The 22,135-nt window shown below is 39.2% G+C and overlaps 1 protein-coding gene across 2 annotated transcripts in view; it reads right to left on the bottom strand.

Moving 5' to 3' along the window:
* Nucleotides 1-22,135, bottom strand: part of MYT1L (myelin transcription factor 1 like) — a 367,912-nt gene that overhangs the window by 53,894 nt on the left and 291,883 nt on the right. For both annotated transcript variants that reach the window (XM_045010646.1, XM_045010645.1), the window contains 2 exons: nucleotides 20,279-20,400; nucleotides 19,289-19,357 (listed from right to left, as the gene is read on the bottom strand). In XM_045010646.1, coding sequence (XP_044866581.1) covers nucleotides 19,289-19,357; nucleotides 20,279-20,400 — 191 coding nt within the window. The remainder of the gene's footprint in view (nucleotides 1-19,288; nucleotides 19,358-20,278; nucleotides 20,401-22,135) is intronic.

The following is a 22,135-nucleotide window of genomic DNA, read 5'->3' as shown; positions in this document are numbered from 1 at the left end:
TGCTTCAGTATTCTCACCAAAAATAACACGACTGGATGACTAGCAAACTTACCACAGACAATAAAGGGGAAGAGATCGTCTGACAAATTTGAATGAATTCAAATCAGCGGGGCCAGTTGCTATTCACCCAAGGATACTGAAGAAGTGAGCTGAACAGGTCTTTGGAGCCACCTGCAATAATATTTATAAACTTGTGGATAACAGGAGTGGTCCTGGAAGACTGGAGAAGGACTAACATAGTGCCCATCTTGAAAAAGGGGGGAAAGGAGGAGCCAAGGAATTATAGATCAGTCAGCCTGACCTTGATACCTGGGAAGCTACTAGAGCTACTACAGCCAATTGGTGAATGTTTCATTTGGAGGATGAATGGGTAATTACTAGCAGCCAGCATGGATTTACCTAGAACAAATCATGCCACACCAGCTTGATTTCCTTCTTTGACAGGGTAATTGGTTTGATAGAAAGGGGGAATGCATGGACATAATATACCTGGACTTCAGCAAGGTTTTTAACACAGTCTCACATGGTATTCTGATAGGTAAGATGGAGAAACGTGGGCTTGGCGGAACCACCATTAAATGGACACATTATTGATTGAACAACCGCAAACAAAGAGTAACTATTCATGAAATTATGTCAGATTGGAGGGAGGTCTCAAGTGGGGTTCCACAGGGATCTGTTCTGGGTCCGGTGTTGTTTAACATCTTTATTAATTACTTGGATGTTGGAATAGAGAGCATACTGATCATATCTGCAGATGACACAAAGCTAGGGTGGACTGCCAACACTTTGGAGTATAGAGTTAAGATTCACAGGGATCTTGACAAATTAGAGAACTGGGCTATAGTCAACAAAATGAAATTCAACAAAGACAAATGTAAGGTGCTACACTTCGGGAAGAAAAACCAAATGCACAAATACAGAATGCAGGAAAACTGACTTGGCAGCAGCACTGCTGAGAAGGATCTGGGAGTTGTGGTGGATCACAACTTCAACATGAGTCAGCAAGATGATGCTGTTGCAAAAAAAGCAAATGCGATTTTAGGTTGCATTAGTTGAGGCACGGCATGCAAGTCATGGGAGGGGATAGTACTGCTTTACTCGATGCTGGTTAGGCCTTAGCTGGAGTACTGTGTCCAGTTTTGGTCATCCAGAGGTGTGCGACAAAAATGATCAAAGGGATGGGATGGAAGCCATACACACAAAGGCTGAAGGAACATGGGTATATTTAGTTTGGAAAAAGGGAGATTAAGAGTGGACATGAAAACAGTCTTCACATACTTGAAAGTCTGCAATAAAAAAGATGGAGAAAAGTTGTTGTCTCTTGCCACTAAGGGCAGGCCAAGAGGCAATGGGTTCATATTATAGCATAGCAGATTTAGATTAAATCTCAGGAAAAACTTCCTAACTGTAAGAACAGTAGAACAATGGAACAGACTGCCTCGGGAGGTTGTGGATGTGCCTTCTCAGGAAATTTTCAAAAGGAAGCTGTATAACCATCTGTCTTGGATGGTATAGGCACAACAAATCCTGCATTTTGGCAGAGGGTTAGACTAGATGACCCTTGCAGTCCCTTCTAACCCTATGGTTCTATGATTCTATAACTGTATATTAAAAGCGCCTCCATGACAGAAGTAGAGAGGCACAATAGGATGTGTTGGTGGTTTCATTATTGTATGCTACAGCGTTGGATTTTCAAAAGCATTTATTTTTACACTAACTGCTTCCACTGATGTCAGAGTTTCACCATTGATTTAAAAGGGAGAAAAGTTCGTCAAATGCTGCATGCTTCTGAAAATCCTGCCCTAATGTAGGTTTGGGTATAGTTTCCTAATAATAGACTGACATAGTGGTTACAGACTGTAACTGTAGTCTGCTCTGGCCTTACACACCCTTGAAACTATCAGCTAGCAGCAGCATACCTCTTGATGTGCTATTTCTAAGTGTGCTGTTGACACTGCTATTGTCAGTTTCCCAATTGTTTTGCTCCTTTGTTTTTTATGGCTGAAACAAATACAAAGGGCTCTGGAGCTCACAGAAGTAAGGGCCTTGCTAAGAGCTTTCTGGGTGGTGCTGTGTACCTTCCACTCTCACTGAATCCATGGGTCAGCACCTCCCAGGAAGTGCTCAGCAGCTTGTAGAATTGGGGCCCTGACATCTGCAACCCCAAGGCAGAAGTAACACATTTATTTAACAACTTATATTTCATCTTTGGTGTGATCAGTGCTGTCAATCCATTAACATTTTCTTCTTCTGGAGGAGAGAACTGGGAAACAGAAAGAGCGTATGGAGGCTTGGCGTGCCTGAGCTATTCTGTGTTACTCTTTTTCAAAAGAAAGAGTCATTCCACTAGCAGATCCAAGAACGCCTTTAAAATCATATGGAGCACTACGTGAATACAAGGACTGTGGCCACTGGGTCAGATGGGGGCAGAACATGAAGGGAAAAGACCTTAACAAAGTGGCCTAGCTGTCCCTTCAAGAGTACTTCATCTAATGTTAATTTGCAAGATTGGGTCTGAGAGTCAGGCTGGGATATTTCTGACTCTTTTTAAATGAAGTGCAAACTATAAGTGCTCTGGCTCCAAGGAAAGGCTTACCAATCTAGCAGCTAAGCCATAAAGGAATGGTATTGTGAATATCATTGAGTCACATTGGAAGTTTCATCACTGACATCAGGAGAACCTAAAAGTCTGCCAAGAAAATGTGACCCACATGACAAAAATGTAGCTGGCCTGAATAGTCTTCCTTCCATTAACAGGAACTTGTATCTTAGCCCCTATTTCAGCAGAGTTACTAAAAGTGTGGACTACTTTGACTTTCAGTCTACATTTAATAAGGTAAAGTTGGGTATTTAACACTGATCTGGTATTAAAACTTAAAACTACTCCTTGGGGAAGTAAAATAAAATAATGACATGTTCTCTCTTACATACAGAATCACCATACTGCCTGATAGCAACCTTGAGGAGTGCCACTGTGCCCCAGAGTTATAATACTGAACAGATTCTAAATCTTCCACTGGATATATATATATCCCTTCATTGAAAGGATTTGTCATCTGGTGACAGGGGCAGGTTGGCATGTGGAGGATGTAGACTAGGAAGAGCCTTGAGAGTCTGGCTTCCCCAGACAGCAAAAGCAGAGGTGGTACTCTCTATTTCAGGGGTGAAGAGTCAGTAGTAGAAGGGTGAAAAATGGCGTGTTCTGACTTTATGAAAACAAATAGCTTTCCCCTAGACCTGCATGTATTGCTGGAGATCCAAATGAGGGAGGCTTTGTAAGCCTTGCCTTGTTGAAAAAAGGTGAATGAAAATGTCAAGTGTGAATTATACCACATTGCGAGGCAGTGTTCTAGTGAAAAGTAGGGCTGCGGGCAAAGGAGATCTCAGCTCTAAATCCTGCTGTTTCTGATTCATTGTGTGGCATTATACTAGTTCTTGGCCAAATTTTAAAAAACACTCAATAAGTTTTGGTGTGGGTGATTTAAGACACCTAGGTTCTGATTTTCAGGGAGATTAAGCCCCATATCTCTTCTTTACTTCAAGAGGACCCACTTGGCTCAAGCTGGACATCCAAAAATGCACAGTAATGGATATTCTTGAAAATATTTAATCTAATTTGCAGAGGTACCGAGTGCCCACACAACTCCCAAGGAAGTAAAGAGTTGGATCCATTTATGCAAAGGCTGGATTAGGCCAAAGTGTCTCAGTAATAATAGCAGGCTCACAGGAGCATTGTGAGGTGTCATTGACTGTGAATAGCACTCTGACAATGTGTTGTATAATGCTCTCCAATGCCTCTTCTTCACTTTGGTCTCCTTGCTTTTTCAGTACCAACTGCTTTTTTCTTTGAAGTAAATAGAGACAAACCCCATCCTGGTAAAAGAGTCAGAACTTTTGCTTTTTTGCAAATATGATGAAAAGATAAAGATTTCCTTTGTGTGCAGAACATTTTGCAAGGCTCAGGTAAGACTGCACCACTTTAATTCCATATTTTAATAGCAGCAGGAATTGGTTGCAGAAACAGCTATGTAGAGCAGTAGGAAGGCCAAAGGTTATAAACAGGGATAAATGGTTATGCAGAACAATGAGACTATGAAACTGCATGTGCTATTGGACTAGCTCTTTGTGTTATAAACACTTTGCTCAGACTCTTCTGGGAAAGTAGACAGAACGAGAAAGATCCCACACTTTAATACACCTTAGGGGCCACAGCAAAATAGAAAACTACCATCAGAAAGAGAATCTGTAACAAGAACCACTGCAAGAAAAATATTTCAGATAAAAATTAAGAATCTGTTTTCAAAGATACCAGTCACCATGGTATCTAACCATTGAATTGGTTCCCTCCTGTCAATACCAATATGAGACGAACTGGGCTAACAATACTTTATTTGATCAGTTCAGCCTTATTTATTGTTTGCAAAATACCAATGTGTTTTTTTGATATCCCAAAGTTTCTTTTTCTAAATCGTTTCTTGATTTTCTGTGATTGTAACAAAGTGCTTATGAACAAATTTTCTATATTCTAAATTTAAGCTGAGTGGCTTAGTTTTGATCAGACACAAACATTGCACAGTATTTTTCTCATTCCAGATTGGATTGGAGTAACCTTAGTATCCTGTTTCTGGGGTGAATATTTGTAATTCAAAATTCATATTCTGAAAATATTCTTTCAAAAGTCACCATCTCAGCCAACATTCCTGCCAGTTAACTTAATCATTAGCATATGGGATAACGTAAAAGACATTAGCCCAGCTGAAAGAAATTGGTTTAAATACAAATGCATATGCACATATGCTGTTTCACCCTGCTGAAAGTATGAGAGCCTCACACAGGATGCACAGTGTGTAGTGAGGAAAGGAGTGTTTATTAGCTTTCTGATTCCCTAGTGCAGCCTGAAATGACGGCCAGGCAGAATTCCAGTCCTTGCCCTCATCCGTTAATCCCAAGGGGATCACAGCATCTCAAAGGGGTGTTTGAGAAGGTACAGTCTGGCTGTTCATGGAGTAATAAACTTCATCGAACAATAATGTCTCCTGTCGGTATTATAGTTTCACATCTCCCATTACTGTGAGTTATGCTGCCATGGCACATTCGAACCCATAAGAAGTGGTAAATCTTAGAAAGTGGTGACACAGAAAGTGACTGTAAGGGTCAATTTATGAATACAAGTTGCGTCCAGAAAGACAGAACTTTGGGCTTAATAAGTAATTCACAATATCCACTTTACTCCATTATTAAAAATATAGTCATTGATGTACATAAATGAAAAAAAACCAGTTCTTAAAAACGGTAATGGCATCAATGTCACTGTCATAAAACAAAAGCTTTCAAGCTTGAAGTTAGTATAAGATGGCATTAAAGATCATTCTAAATTATACATTTAGAGATGGAGATTTAAGACTAATTTGCTACATTTGTGGTACATTAACATTCATGGGAATTTTAAAGACATTTGAGATAATGGGCCTGATGCTCTTCTTGTGTAAATCAGGTGTAAATCAAATGTAATTCCACTGAAGTCAGTGGAGTTACACTGTTGTAAAATTGGTGCAAATGGGATCAGACTCAGGCCCAGCAAAGTTAAATTAGCAATTAATCTTATATAGATATGATCTAGATTTACTATTGTTTTATATGTATTAACTGTTATTCAGATCTCAGACTCAAAGGTCCACAGCATTAAATGGAAGTCAGACAAAAGTTATTTCTCTAACTACATGTATTTCACCAGCTAGTAACTTATAAAAATTATACACTATTTCTAAAAAAGCTAATTGTTCAGCCGCCTCTGATCTATGACAGCATTCTTTCATGAACAAAAGACACCATCTGAAACTGCTTTTGGAAAGAATATGGTCTGCAAATTCTGCTTTTGGACTTGTACACTCAACTAGCATGAGCTGAGAGAACAGACCTTGGTCCTATGATATTGTTTTCTTTCCATTAAAATATTGTTGCTCAGGGAGAGCTAGGCTCTCACAGAAATAGAACCTGAACCTCCAAACCCTTACTCATATGGGGCCAGATCCAGTCTATTGATGTCAATGGGAGCTTTTTCATTGATTTGTAATGGGCTTTGCATCAGGTCTCTGATTAGGTCTTAGCATCATTGAAGGCCTTCTTTTGTGAATGAGAGTTAGCAGGACTGGACCTGTAGAGATTTAAAAAAATAAATAAATAAACAAAAATAAAACTGATCCGTATTGCTATCCCCTGAAACCTTCCACACAGAAACATATACGAAATTATTCAAGACCAAGACTAGTGACAATATGCAGGTAAATGCTCATATGGGATATACCTACACTTTCCTGACATCTGATCCTTGATTAATACATCAGAAGAAAGTGAATCAGTACCAGCCAAGGTCCCTGCAGTTTACCTTTAGGAGAAACCCATGATTTATATTCAGATTAATTCTTTTTGCCAAAAACAACAACAAAAAATGGGTTCACTGTCTACCAAACTCAGAATTTGCAATTTAAGATTAAAAGCTGGTGAAACCAAATTTAACTGGAACTGGCATTTCATTCACAGAATGTTTAGTAATTAAGATGGCATGCTTTGGGTGTGATTTAATTCCTCTTAATGGATGTCCCAGGTATTTAAGACTGAATTTCAAAATGTTTGTAAAAAATTAATTAGGTCTAAGACCCTCAGAATAGGTGTGCAGATTTATATTAAAAATTTAGGTTTACAGCATAATGTCTTGAAAATCTGTTATTTCTTATTTACTTAACAAGTCCTGAATTCTGCATTCAGACTGCTCTTGACACTTCACTGTTTTATATTTTTTAGATGTCATCATCTTATACAGGAGAAAAACAGATCCCTAAACTCATGGCTTGGCAAGTAAATTGAATGAGTTGTGATTTTCAAACATTTATTCTCTTTTTTAAAAAAAGATTGCTGTCTTAAAAAGTGTTCAAGAAAAGTATCAGATTGACTGGCCTTCGGCATCAAGTTCACTATTTATCTATAAGGCAGGTATGACCAAGGAAGCCAGAGAATGTGATGCAGAATCCACCCCTTTCCCTAGAAAAGTGCTTCAGAATCTATTATTCTATTTAAAAAAAATTATAGCCCCAGTAGTGGTAAAGATAACCTTGAAATCATGTACTAATTGTAAATGGATACAGTGCTGTGTTCCTGAGTCTGCAGACAGCTTGAAATAATAGCTCTATGGAGTATGAACTCCTCTCAGTCATCAAAATGTGGTATTAACTCTGAAACCCAAAGATGACATTTAAATGTCCATAATATTGACTATTTCACTGCTAATAATTTTAACAGAAACATGTAGCTAATATACATATATATAATATACTTAAATATAAATTACTTAGATTATAAGCTCTTTGGGGGAGGGACTGTCTTTTTGCTCTGTGTTTGTACAGCACCTAGCACAATGGGGTCCTGGCCCATAATTGGGGCTTCAAGGTACTTCTGCAATACAAAGAACAAATAAATAATAATAATAGTAATAATAACACTAATAATATGCCCCAAATCCCACATTGCCTCTGTTTCCTCTCCAGGTTCACAAATCTCCAAATCTCTGCTACACAGCAGCCAAACCACAGCTTCCACTGATATTTTCTATGATGCAATTACATGTTGTCAGTTGAAAACTCTATAGCACTTGAGATGTGATAATGAGAGACACCATAAAATAAACTGAATAGCAAAATAACAAAATGGCTACTGTCCTGACATTTATTTTCCTAGTGGCTTAACTAAAAATAAACCTTCGGTATTTAAATTTAAATGATTTCATTGCAGAACTTCAAGTGCACTGCACTGGAGTGCCACAGAATCCATACACCTTGTTGAATTTATATCTAGCTTACTGCAGAATTCATGGGACCTTGGTTATGGCATAGTCAGTTGTAACCATTTTGCAAAAGTCTGTTGCTCACAGCACAAGTTACAAAGAAATAATAAAACAAAATGCATTCATGAACAAAGAGCTGGATGAAAAAGCTACAATGATGATGATGAACCAACACTCTTTATTGAATCTCAATAATTTACAAAGCATGTTTATGCAACACATTGGTTTGACACATTGAAAATAAATGAATAAAAATTAATCTGAAAATCTGTACTGGAACAAAGTGCAAAGTAAGCAGAGTCAGTGTAGACAAAAAGATTAATGATGGACAATGTTCAAATAAAACAACAAACCTTGTCTCAGAGAGTGGGCAAAAAATGAGCTCATGTGGCAAAGCCACACTGGCATGTGTGTAGAAGAAGTAAAATAATTCAGCAGATTTTGAAAAAGTGTAAAAACTTCCATGTATTTTAGGACTAGAGAGTAGTGTGCAAATGTGTGTGTAAGTTCCACTGAACAGGATACTAAAAATACTTTTAAATAATATGATAAGATGTTTAAAGGACTGGAATATATATTAAGGATATAAAACAACACATTGATAAAGATATCATTGTACCACAAAAATATATGCACCATATCAAGTCTCATTAGAAATGAGATATGAAATAAAAAAGGTGAACTTGACCAGATGGAAAAATTAGATGTTATTGTGCAAAAACAGAAACCAACTGAATTAATAGTATGGTCTCCATAATAAAATCAAACAGGTTAAGGATTTGTGTAGTTCAAAATGGTTAAGGCAACCACACATTAATGCTAACCCACAAGAACAGCTGGGGGCAAATGGCTAAATCCTCAGCAGGTGTGTATCAGTGACAGTCCATTGAAGTCAATGGAGCTATGCTAACTTACACCACCTGTGGGTCTGAATGAGCGTGTCTAGACTTCATAATGCAAGAGTAGTTTTACGGGTGCAACCTAAGGGTTTTGGCAGGTCTGACACAACACAGAAAGTGCAAAACTCTGCAACTCCTTTTTTGGGAAATACATGCTTAAGCAACTTCCCTTTGGGATTCCCTCAGCACTTGGGATATACCACAGCATCACGTCCCAGATCTTTGAGGATCTGAATGGGATGGAAGTAATTGTTTATGATCTGCTGATCTGTTGATCAAAAATGATCAACCAAACAATGAGAGACTGCACTGTGCCAAAGAAAAGACCCTTGAATTGAAGATGAACAAATTATGTAGGGCACATACTCAGCGACAAAACCAAGGAAGGTGGAGGCAATTGTACAAATGGAAAGACTCCAAGACAAGGAGGCCTTAGAGAGATTCATGGGCATGTTAACATCTCTAAGCAAATTCATCACTAATTTGTCACAATTAATTGCTCCCCTCAGAATGCTGCTTGGGGACAGTTCAGAATAGCACTGGGATGACTGACAGGAGAAAAGCTTTTGGAAACTGAAATAAATTATTACAGAAGTGCTGAAATACTTTGAGATTAATAAAGAGCCTAAGAACTAAAGGGAAAATTTTCAGAAGTACCTAAATGGTTTAAGAGCCTAACAGCTTGTCTACACGGTGCCTGAGTCCACACCAGGGGGGTGTAAATTCTAGTGTGTATTGTGCACTAACTAGCCAGTGTGGCACCTGGTGGCACACACTGAAAGTTCCCTAGTGCACGTTAATGTAATTCCCTTTCACACATTAACACGCACTAGGGAACTTTTAGTACACGCCAACAGGGTCCACACAGACCAGTTAATGCACAATACACTAGTGTGTACTAGAATTTGCACACCTCCGGTGCAGACTAATGAACTGTGTAGACGAGCCCTAAGTCCCATTTTAAAAAGTGACGTATGCACTTAGGAGCCTAACTACCACTGAAGGTTCTGAAATGCCTATATTACTTTTGAAAATGGGACATAGGTTCTTAAGTCAGCCAGGGACTTTTCAAAATATTGTCCTAAATCAATGCAAGCTCACAGGGAATAAGGCTGTGCTTATGCCAGATGATGTCTAAGTGACATATGCTTCTAAAGCACTGATTAAAATACAACAGAACTATGTCCAGCGAGAAAAAGAAATGCTGGCAATAAGTTTTGGTTGTGAATGATTTCATGAATATTGTTATAGGCAAAAATTAGTCAATGTAGAAACAGACCATAAACTACAGGGGACCATCGTACAAAGCATGATCCAGACTTCAGAAAATTATAGAGAAATTGCAAAGGTATTTCATACAGGCAGACCCTGTGCCTATGAGCAGTACCTTGCAGCATTAGAAATGCAGTGAAATGCAGATGCCTGGTAAAGAGCTTCTCGTAGAAGGCATGCTCTTAAAGCGGCTTTTAAACCGTGAAAACAAGGAAGAGGGGTTTTATGCAAATATGACTCATGTATTACCCATTTCTGATACAAAATTAGACAAACTCAAGCAAGAAACATGAAATGATCCAACCTTTCAAGAGCTTGAGCAAGTTATTCTAGATGATGGCTAACAGGAAAAGCCCAGGCACCTCCAAGTAAAAAAAAAAATGTATTGTGACTATAGAGATGAAATTGCTGCATATGATGGGATTCTGTACAAAGGACATTGTCATAGCACCACACAACATGAGGTTGGAAATGCTAGGTATAACCTACAGTGCCCATTTGAGTATTGAGAAGTGCAGGAACAGAGCCCAAGATGTTCTGTTCTGGCCAGGCATGCATGCTGCCATCAAAGATAAGGTATCCAAGTGGAAATCTGCAATAAATACAGGAAACAGAATGCAAAAAACCCACTGAAACCACATGCGATTCCTGATTGCAGTTGGCCCAAGGTTGGCACAGATGTGTTTGAATGAAATGGAAATGATTACCTCTTATTGGTGGAATATTACTCAGGTTTTTTTTTTAAATTAACCGTTTATACGACATATTGAGCAGCAATGTAATAATGTAATTTTTTCACCATAGGATTCCAGATGAGTTAATAACAGATAATGGCCAACAATTTATAAATGCCTCATTTTGGTAATTTTCTTTGAACATCAGTTCAAGTAGACCACACCAAGTCCTTTATGAACAGATTTATGAACAGCAAAGTCAAGTTCAAACATCAAAGAACTAGATTAAAAAAAAGCTCTGGCAGATTCAAGGGGTCCGTAGTTAGCATTGTTAGAGTATTGCAATACACCCCACATTTATTTACTAGGTTCACCAGTTCAGATACGCAGTAGGCAGAAGGACAAAAACTTTAGTGCCAACTTCTGGCAAGCTTATTGAGTCAAAAACAATTAAACCTGAAGAGATACACACTAGGGAAGTAGAGAAGAAGAAATGCTATAACAAGAATGCCAAACAGTTACCCCTGCAGGTGAGAGAAAATGTTAGAATCCTTATAGAAAAGTGGCTGGCAACCTGCCAGTGTAAACTTTATCTCATCTGCAGCAAGGTCATAAGCTTCCCTGAGGGTCAGTCCTACAGGAGGAACAGAAGAATGCTAAAAAAAAAATAATAATGAAATCTTTAACCATCTATTTCTTGTGGGTATCCAAAATGCTAGCGATGGTGTTTCTGATGGTGATGCTGACAGAGGTAACACATGATTCAGTCAGTGACAATGAAAAATACCAGGAATGGCAAATACAAGTTCTAGGTGGTAGATCCACTTCAGTCTCCAGACCTGCCACTGCAGAAGGAACTGTTCTGAGAACAAGAAGTGGCCATGTAATCAGAAAGCTCTCAAGGTTTAGAGATATAGAGAATGAGAGAGAGAATAATCCACTTATCTGGTGGAGGTTCAAAGTCATCAACCCCACGCCCTCCTAGAGTTCTCCACCGGCACGTTTTACTAACTGACTATACTAGTTTATAGCTCTTTTGAACACTGGCTTTCTCTAGGGCCACACTGAAAGAGAAGTCCCTGCACTCCCATAAAGAACTGGGACAGGCCCTTGCATGGGTTAACCAAGCTGGGGAGGCTCTTTGCCTGCTCCCCTCCAGTCCCAGCAAAACCCCATCACAATCTGGAGCTAAAAATATTGCTTAAAGAAACATATTTGTAATGTTTACATCTTTGGTTTATTGCTGAGTTGGGACCATGAACTGTTTTTGATGTCTTCAAACTTCACCATTAAGGGCCTAGGATCCAGTGCCTAGGATTCAGGTTTTAACTATTGTGGAATTACGTGTTCCGTGCCAAATCCTGCTGCCTTCACTCAGTCCTTACTCATTCAGCTCTCACTAAAGCAAGCTGGTCTGGGTAACTGAAGTCACTGGGAGTTTTGAGTGAGGATTTGGCCTGAGATTTCTAAATGTCCTCTGATTAGTATGAATAATTAAAAACAATAACAAGCACCATATTTACTGCTGGCTTGCCAGCTGCCCCATTTTCACTGGGAGTGTCCTGGGTATTTGCAGTCCTGGCCATAGCCCCTGGATATCTTTTTGCCTAAGCTGTTAAAAACATATACATAATTTTTGCCTGCTGCCAATAGGGGCCACTGTGGGAATCAACCAGAGGCCTGTGTCAATCAGCTCCTTTTACATTCCCTTGCTCCCTTTCTCAGCAACTATGCTCTCTGCTGGAGATTAGAAAGCAGCACATGGGCTAAGAGAACAGCTGGGGAAGCTGAATATTCACCGGCCTGGGGCAGTTTCTAACTCCCCACGCTAAGGCTGCAGTAATTGGTAGGGGTGGGTGAGATACAGAGAGGTGCAGAATGGCCCATTTCTCCCTCCCTCTCAGGAGTTAGGGGGAGACACTCACAAGGGAGACACAGATGGGAAGGGGGAGAAAGAGATAAGGGGAATGGGATCCCCAGGGAGATGGAAAGACATAGCTGGAGGGGTGTAGACATTGGATATTCAACAATATGGACATTAGGGCAAAAAGGGACATAAGAATGAGGGAAAGGAAATCGCAGGAAAACCTTCAGAGTGGAGAAAACAGTAGTAGCCCTGAGGCTCAACACAGATAGGATGATGAGAACGCCTTCCTCCCCTAAAGATGCCAGAGAGGCAGGACACTTGATATCGCCCCTAGAAGACAATTCCACATAGTGAAAATCTACTTAGGGACAGGGGTGTTTGGGAATTGGAGGACTATTGGAAGTTCAGATAAGCATCCAATTTTCTTGGGACTTATTTAAACCCCAAACATCTTAGAGATCAGGTGAATTTAACATAATCATATGAAACTAACATTTCCTCTAACACATGAGTCTTTGACAGAGAAATGACCTTAGAGAAACAATGTTAAATTTGGTAATATATCTTATCATAGGTGACTTATTTAGCATGGCCAACCTACACAAAGCCATATAAAAGGTGTGGTTATTTTTTAAATGACAGAATCCACCTGAAAGTACTGTCTGAAATGGGTATGTTATTTCCTTGAACTCCCTGCTGCACAAATGCCCTGGCTGATTGGGCACAGAAAGAAAAAGGACTGGTTTGGTTTGGACTGGTTTAGTCACCATTCAAATGATTGCTTTTTTAAATCAACTAGTTAATTTTAAAGTAAAGTTTCTCTTTTAAGTCACTTCTAAAACTTTGGGGAATGTTGTTTCACTTTTTAAAAATGTTTATAATTCTACGAGACTGAAGTTCTTAAGTCACTGTAACTGCTAGGAAACAAACTAGGTCAGGGGTCTCAAACACATGGGTCATATGTGGCCTGTGGAGTTATTTCCTGCGGCCCGCCATAGCTCTCCTCAACCCCTGACCCCTGCCTCTGCCCCCCCCCGAGCGCACCGCGTCCCCACTCCTCCGCCTACCTCCCAGCGCTTCCCACTGCCAAACAGCAGTTTGGCAGCACTTAGGACTTTCCAGGAGGGAGTGGGGAGGAGCGGGGATGCAGCTTACTCAGGGGAGGAGGCGGAGAAGAGGTGCGGCTGGGCCAGGGATTTGGGGAAGGGGTTGGAATGGGGCAGGGAGGGGGCAGAGTTGGGGCAGGGACTTTGGAGAAGAGGCTGGAATGGGGGTGGGGAAGGGGTGGTAAGAGGTGAGGCAGGGGCGGGGCCTCATGGAAGGGGTGGAGTGGGGGCGGAGCTGGGGGCAGGGCGGGGGCTTTTGTATCTTTGTATGAAAAGGTGTCAGTGATGCGGCCCTCAGGCCAATGTACTAATCCTCATGTGGCCCTTGTGGTGATTTGAGTTTGAGATCTCTGAACTAGGTTAAGGTTAAAAATTGTATTTAACGACTGAACGTTTTACCCTTCACTTTAAACTTTGTATCTGTAACTGTTATTTGGCTGCTGATTGCTCTCCCACCATACGGAGGTTTACTATTCAATTCAGCATCTCTTTGTCTTTTAAGAAAGAAGTTGTGTTTCACCAACACTATAGCCTGTAACCTAATACTGGAAAGTCTTGGATTCAGGCCAGATGTTAATTTCTTCAGAGACACTTAAAAATACTGAAGTCTTCTCTGCTGGTGCCAGTAACTGGGAACTAAGAACCAAAGCAATTCCTTCAGTAGTGAAAAATTATTGATCAAACCCTGTAATTGCCTTCACCTATATCTGATCTATGCACATGTGGCTCATGTTTATGTACACAGTGTTGTTGTAGCCCTGTTGGTCCAGGATATTAGAGAGACAAGGTGGGCGAGGTAATATCTTTTATTGGACCAACTTCTATTGCTGACAGAGACATGTTTATGCTTAGACTTTGTGTGGCTGGAGAGTCATATAAACTGCATGGCATCCACCAGCATGAAATTCTCCAGTATGCCATTGCAACTGGAATGGGTGGATGTCAAGAAAGAGTTTGGCCAACTCTTCTATTCACCATGGAGTGAAAATATGGCTTTATGCCTCAGAAAGCTGCCACAACACAGTTGTTCCGGACCCTGTCTATCAAGATCTATGGTATTTATAGGACCCCAATTACTATAGACAATAGCACTGAGATACAAAATGCATTAAGATAAACATAATAATTAATCAATATAGACTGTGCTCTGGCCACCAAAGGATTTGGATGCTTATACTATTCTGTCCATTTTAAGACCTTTAAATTCCTGTAAGTCTCCAATATCCACCTCTTTTGATGTTACTTATGTCTTAAAACAATAATCATATATATGACTCAGAACTACTTTGAATATTTCAGTTATTTAAAAATCAGTGACCTGTCTATAAGCCAGTCGGGTGTGTATATATATAAGTAAATAGGATACTAAGAGAGGTGCTGAAGGAACAGGTGGACCAGCTCAGGGAGTCCACTCCTAGGCAGACGAGAGACAAAAAAGTTGTGTTCGTTCTTCCTGGGTTGGTTATTCCCCATGCAGGAGAGGAAAAGAGGAGGAGCAAGACTAAGGGAGAGGAGTGAGTTCAATATGTACAAATATGTCAACCAATTCTGCAAAAGCTGCAATACGAGTTAAGTAACCAATGATTTGTCTCCCTTTTGAACATACATACTGGATCTATACTACCCAACTCTCTTGTACCCCTCCAAACTTTTATTGAGAGTGAGTGCAGATCCCAGCACAAAAGTGTGCTGGGTTATAGAAATGCCTGTAGAATTTCACCTTTATGAATAGTTTGGTCTGTTTAGGGGATGTGGGTAAAGAAAAACTGAAACACAGGTGGAGAACAGCAAATAAACATGCTTAACTGTTCATGACACACAGTTTGTGTGACAAAAAGTGTGAGTAGTGTCTAGGGTGGTGAATTTGGAAGTTTGCCTTCCAGAGCAGATATACAACCAATAATGCTCATTAAATATCTCATAGCCCTTTTTGCACAAATATGCTAGGCATGGAGTCCTGACAGAATTCCAGTTTGGAAATTACTTTACACATATTTGTGTGAGTGTTTTATATATACACAGAGAGACAGAGAATACATAGTTGTAGAACGCCATATAAAGGTTTTATCCGCATGAGTTTAAGATTTGTCACATTACCCATGAATGGCAAAGCCATGAGTGAGTTATGCCAGTCATCCCAAATGATGTAATCCAGCAATACAATCTTTATATCACACTACAGTATCATGTATTCTGTATCATGTGTTAGAGAAAAATAATTTACAAATGCTTTAGAGATTTAAAACATTTTATTGGACTTCATTTCTTCATTTTTCTGTATTCAGTAGACTTAGTAACTTTGTTAAGATCTGTTCATTTTTTCAGGCTTAGAGGGAGAGGAATTCTGAAAATTTGATAGCTAGACTAAATATGATATAAAACATTAGTTTTAATATTTCTCTCTTTATATCTTTCAAAAATACCTAAAACAGATCTTTTTATACATAAAAATGTCCTATAGTTAAATTCTGCTATTCGGGGCTTTTCCAGGGCAGGAAGCAAGTGCTAAAAGCAAGCTGGGAATCTCTCCTTTCCAATGCGATAGTACGCAAGCTATTAGCCCTACAGGGACGAGAGATACCAACCCTTTGACCTATCATTGGCACACAAATGAATATTATCTATTCTGGGGCTCAGGAAGGTGTAATTTTTTTGAGGGAAATTCTACAGTTTGGGGAAAAAAGGAAACATTTCTCTGGCAGTTTGGCTTTTTAAAAAATGGCAGCTGTTTGATACTGTTCAGGTGTTAGGAATGTTAGAACTAGCCCAAAGAAGATGCATTAGTGGTAATAGGGTAGATCAAAAATGAATGATAAATTCATTGGTCAAATGAATATCACTTTCACATATATGAATTACAGGCAGGGCATGTGCAACCTTAAGGTTGCCCAACACATCACATTATCAGACTCTCATACCTTTGCCAAAATTTAACCCATCGGGCTGAAATTTTCTATGCTAGGTGTCTGCCTCAGGCTGAACTTTTCTGGAATGTTTCAGCCAAGGTAGTTTAGTTGTTTCCAAGTATGATGCTAAGGAAAAATACATTGTTTTAGTAATGCTAAAAAAAAGTTCTGGTGCCTTTTTCTTTGAAAAGTTCTAGTGCACCCATGTTTTGGAGCAGAGACTTGATGTTTGGCAAGGTAGTGCCCTTTGTGTCAGGAATGTGCCTTGTGCATCCCTATGAAAATCTGTCCAAATGTGGCCAGTTATAAGCCTTTCAAAATTGCAGTTCACACATGCTCAGTAGGCACTTCATAGATCTTAGCAACTAAATTCCCTGATGGTTCCATCTATACTGGACATGCTGTAGCCCAGGGCTGAGTAGGATTTTCCCTTCAATTGCACCTCTGTGCTGCTGCAGATCATCCCAGGTTCAGGCATCTAAACTGTCCCTTCTCTATGCTCAATACCCTCTCCCTGCTAGGCCCAAGTAGCTGCCTGATTCAAATCTGGAGGGGACGGAAGCCAGACCAGGGAGTAGATTGGAAAAAAAAGATTATGAAGAGGGTGTGATTGGGAGTGGAGACTGGCAGGGGATGGGGTGAGAAGGAAACTGTGGCTGGCTGGACAAAAAAGACCGGGACTGGGAACCAGGGGTGGAGACTTGGGCTGGGAGCCATGGAGAGGAAGATGCAAAGGGGAAGGAGGTGAGTGGGGAGACAGATCTGATGAGGAGCCAAGGTTGGGGAACACAAACACCAGCTGAGCAAAGAACCTGGGACAAGGAACTGCGATGGGGAAACACAGAGATTTGACAAGGAGCTCAGGGAGGGAGACTGGGACAAGAAACATGAGTGGGGGATGACTGGAGGCCAGGACAGGAAGAGAGACAGATCAGACAAAAAGCCAGGAGTGGAGGGAAGTGGAGGACTGAAGGGGTGAGACTAAAACTTGCTGGGCAAGTAGACTGGGATGCTTGGGAGGGAAGAAGAGGCAGTAGGGTACATGAAGGAGCTTCCTCGTAGTGTTGTAATTAATGCGACACAAGCACAAGTGGGGTCTCTGTGTGTTGCACCTTTTCTAAAGCAGCAGCAAGAATCTATAGTAAACACACTGTCCCTGTTCCCCCAACAGTCATCCTGTCTGTGCTTGCCTTGTGCAGGCATGATGCCTCCAACCACTTTGGCTTCAGATAGCCTCCTGCACTCCCACCATGTGGTTCTGAGCCCAAAAATCACTCTGCCCTCACTTTACTCTATTTCTCACTCTCTGCTTTCATTTGACTTTTTCCTCTGAATGGCCCCTCCCTGCTCCCACACATCCCACAGTCTTTAAGTGGAATGGGATCCAAACATTTGAGTTGAGTATTCAAACCTGTGAATTTGGAGTGGATTTGAAATTAGGCAAAGTGAGTTTCTTACTCCTTATGAGAATTCACTGTCTATGTTAGACAAATCTAGAGAGCAATCTGCCTTAGCAGCTGACTTTCTGAAACACTTCCTAGGCTTTAGGGTCTGTTCTCCCAACAATGCATGTATGAATCTCAAGAAAATGCTAGTCATGGCAGCAAAGGTAGCCCCCTGCCCAATCATGTTTGGAATACTCCTCAGCATTGCCAGGAATCATCACCAAGTATTTGTTCATGCTGTCCTTTCCCATCCTTGCCTCTTACTTTTAAATATCTGTCCCTCTGTACTATGTATTTGGAATATGTTGAAGAATGCCACATAATTATCCAATCCTGCAGCATTTCCATGTGCATAGTTTTAGGCAAAGCTCTGGCTGCAGGAGAAGAGTAAGTTTGGACCTGTAGTATTGCTTGACCAAAACAGAACATGCACATTTTTGAAGGAGGTTACAGAATTCTTGGTAGGACTTCTCACTACAACCATAAAGAGCATTTGTATAACCTAGATTTTTCATTTTAAAAAATCAGAATAGAGTAATGCATCATATATAAATATATTTATTGTTGCCAATAATAAAAGATTCTATTTCAGCATAGACAAATCTACAGGATTTTCTTTATATTTGAATTGAATAATTCAACATAATACTTTAATAAACTAATGTCCATTGCTTACAATTTTCACTCTGAAGTATTGAAAGGAAATCATTACTTTGTAGAAAGAAAAAATGCAGAGGAATAGCAAAGAAAACTCTAGAAAAAGGTAGTTAAATGAGGCAATGCATTAGGCTGATAACAGTGATACAAACCTGGGGAGAACAATACATGAATTAGGGATAGGCTAACTGGTTCAGATTCTATAAAGAAACATCGATCTCCTCCTTACACCTAAGCATGGACCTTTAATTCTTTTTTGGGAAATAAACCTTCCTTGAGTTTCTGAAATAGTCAGATAATTGCTTTGCCAATTTTGGAATCAGACTAGTTTCATCAATTCCAAAATTTGGATGCTTGTCCAGACTGGGACCGCAAAATTTCTGAACTTGCCCATCCTTAATGTGTACTCTATGCACAAAAGAAAATAACAAAGAAATAGACTTATTTATAGGCCCAATCACTGCATGGATCTCCTATTGGTTTCAGTGGAAATTCCAAGCATGGGTCAGTTCCTGTACATTAGCTAGTACTTTTCCAAATAGCATATCTAGCATCTGTCATAATTACATGCGGTTGCTGAGCAAATAAATACGTAAACAGAATGATTTTGTTTATATCTTACTTGAGTTCTTGTGAGCTTGTGGCCAGCATACTTCGAATGCTTTTGTCAGCCAAGGGGCAGCCAGAAAGACTGTAAGACATGGCAGGATATCCAAGTAAGTCAACCTCCTCAAAAGCTAAACTCTCTCAAACAATCACAACATAAAAAATAAAAATAAAAAATTGTAATGCAGAAAAGCGATGGGGCAAGTGCTGTAATATTGAATTTTGTAATATAGTTAACCCTCTGAATATATTTAGATATAAATTTTACTTCCAGTACTACATAATGTAAATTAACTTTTTTTTGTTTTTACAAAGTAGTAAAATGTAACAAAAAATATTTGTGATCCCTGGGTTAACTACTCAAAAAGCTTAAGAAAACTTTGGAAATTTTAGTAATCTATTTAAAAATAAAAGACGTTTATACAACACACAAATTAGCATGCTTTTAATATCAACATATATTACTCAAAGGGTTAACACATAGTTCAACGTTTTTACTTTGACAGCATTGTTGAGGTAAGCTGAAAACAATAAATTGAAAAGACAGAATCCACCATGAAAAAAATGAAGTCACACCTTCTATGTGAGGCGTAATTACCAGTCACATGACCACTCCCATCACACCCTGGTGTTGGACATCTGCCACCAAACAAAAACAAAAACAGCCAAAATAGTAAGTATGTTTAAAAAAATAAAAAAAAAACTTTTAAAAGTTTCATTGTTTCCAGTTTAGCCGCAATGACTGCAAGGGGATTTAAGCATCCTATCAAAAAGCTGAAAAATGAACAGCATTAAATGAAAATGGCATCTCAGTACAATATAGCATCATTAAGAACAAGCAAATACATGTTAGCTTATCACTTTACTTAACTGGCAGTTGGAAACATTTATATGCTGCAAATGTCGCATGCTCATACTGCAAGGCGTAATGTACTCGTTTGTTTAAAAAAGACAAAGAGAAAAGGTTAAAAGAAGAAAAAATAATTTCACCTCACATTATGCTTACGTTATTAAATCCTTTTTGCTCTCTTTGCACTGAGGGTATTTGGGTTTAGGACTTGGGATTGTAACTTCACCAGGATACCTTCGTTCTTCAAGTGCCTCTTGGAAAGGATCCAAGTCTTCTGGCTGCAGGCAAACATATGGGTATTAGTCCCACTTAGGTGAGGCTGCAATATACGCAAAAAATAATGCTATGTACAGTTATAAGACATATCGCCTCCATTACTCCCACTCAATCAGAAAAATGTTGACATCATTTTACCTTTTTTTTCTCACCTGCTAGACCTTTATATAGTACCTTTACATTTCAATGCACACTTTAGAACACGTGAAAAAGAATTAGATTATTTAACTTGATGAGAAAGAGGCAAAAGTCAGATATTCTCTCTTGTATAGTGTCTATTCCCAACTGTATCAGCAGCTGCCTCTGACAGTCAACTACTATTCTCTTTCACAAGAATCAATACTTTTTCCAAAGTCACGAGTTTTTACAAACCACAGCCACAGAAAAACAAAGCGTAAATATAGTATCTTATCCATCAAAATGCCAACTTCAATAACATTTTAAAATAGTTAAGCATTCTCCCAAAAAATGAATCAGGAATGATGTTAGCAGCCAATTGCTAAACACACATGTAGTGTCACAATCTGGGGCAAACCTCAATGGATCTGCCTGGCAAAATATAATTTTGTATTTAAATTTACTGATGGATTTAGCCTTTTTATATTTGAAACTTAAGCATTAATTTCAGAAGTGAAGAAGATGTGGCAGAAAGCACTGATGCAGAAACCCTGCAGATGGTGCTGTGAGCAACAGAATTAAAGAATGATTCTGCTTGTTAAGTCAATGCTATACAGTATTTAATATCTCCCATTTCTTAGATAATGAGAGAAATCCTGGCCCCAACCAAGTCAATGGCAAAGCCTGCATTGATTTCAGCAGAGCTAGGATTGCACCCAATGTATATAAAGCAAAGATCACTTTATTGCATGTCTCTGTTTATTTTTTAAATCACGCCATCCTATATTTTAATTAAAATAAATTGGAGAGAGATCTTGCTACACATGGTTGATAAGAATTCTAATCTTATAATGTAGATTTAGCAAGAGAAAAAATATTGCTATACAAAGTCTGGGATTGTAAAATCATGTCTAGATTACAATGCTATAAATATGGCAAACAGGCCAGTGAGCTAGAGTTGAAACCTGACAAATACAAACAGTAGCCTCCCAGCAACTCCTTCCCCCACCCGCCTAAAAGCAGCTGTCTGACAACTGTCAGGACCACCCTTTCAGAGTGGTGACTGAAAACACTTGCTACATGTTACAAGCTTTGAAACTTAAAATAAATTCACTATGGAGCAAGTTTTCTTTATTTACCTCTTTCTGTTTACACGTTTTTAGAGTGTATCACACCTCATGTTCCTTCATAATACTCTTGAAATAAAATATTTAATTACAATGGTATAAAGGCCCTACTGTGTATCCCAAAGCACACCCAACGCTTTGTGCTCCTACTTTCCTGAATGCATAAGGAATGTAGGAGCAGGCCTTTGACAACAAAATCCTGGTTAGCTAAATTAATGGAAAACTTATACTGTACTCTGTGCTTCTTAAGTAGATCTGCGTGTATAAATACACTTTTAAATATTCAGTCCTCCACTTTTGAATCTTAATCTGAGAAGAGTATCTTGTTCGGAAAGCTGGTAAAAACTTGATACCAACATTGAAAAAAGTTATGTCAACTTGCTCAGATGGAATAAGGTAGATTTGGAAAATTAGAACATCTTCACAGAAGAAAATATTTGTTAACAAGACAGTGCTGTTAGAAAACATGATTCACATTCACGGTTCAAGTGTT

The sequence above is a fragment of the Mauremys mutica genome, chromosome 3 (genome assembly GCF_020497125.1).
Source record: "Mauremys mutica isolate MM-2020 ecotype Southern chromosome 3, ASM2049712v1, whole genome shotgun sequence".
NCBI lineage: Eukaryota > Metazoa > Chordata > Testudines > Geoemydidae > Mauremys > Mauremys mutica.
The sequence above is the reverse complement of the archived record's forward strand: the minus strand, read 5'-3'. Positions and strand labels throughout refer to the sequence as shown.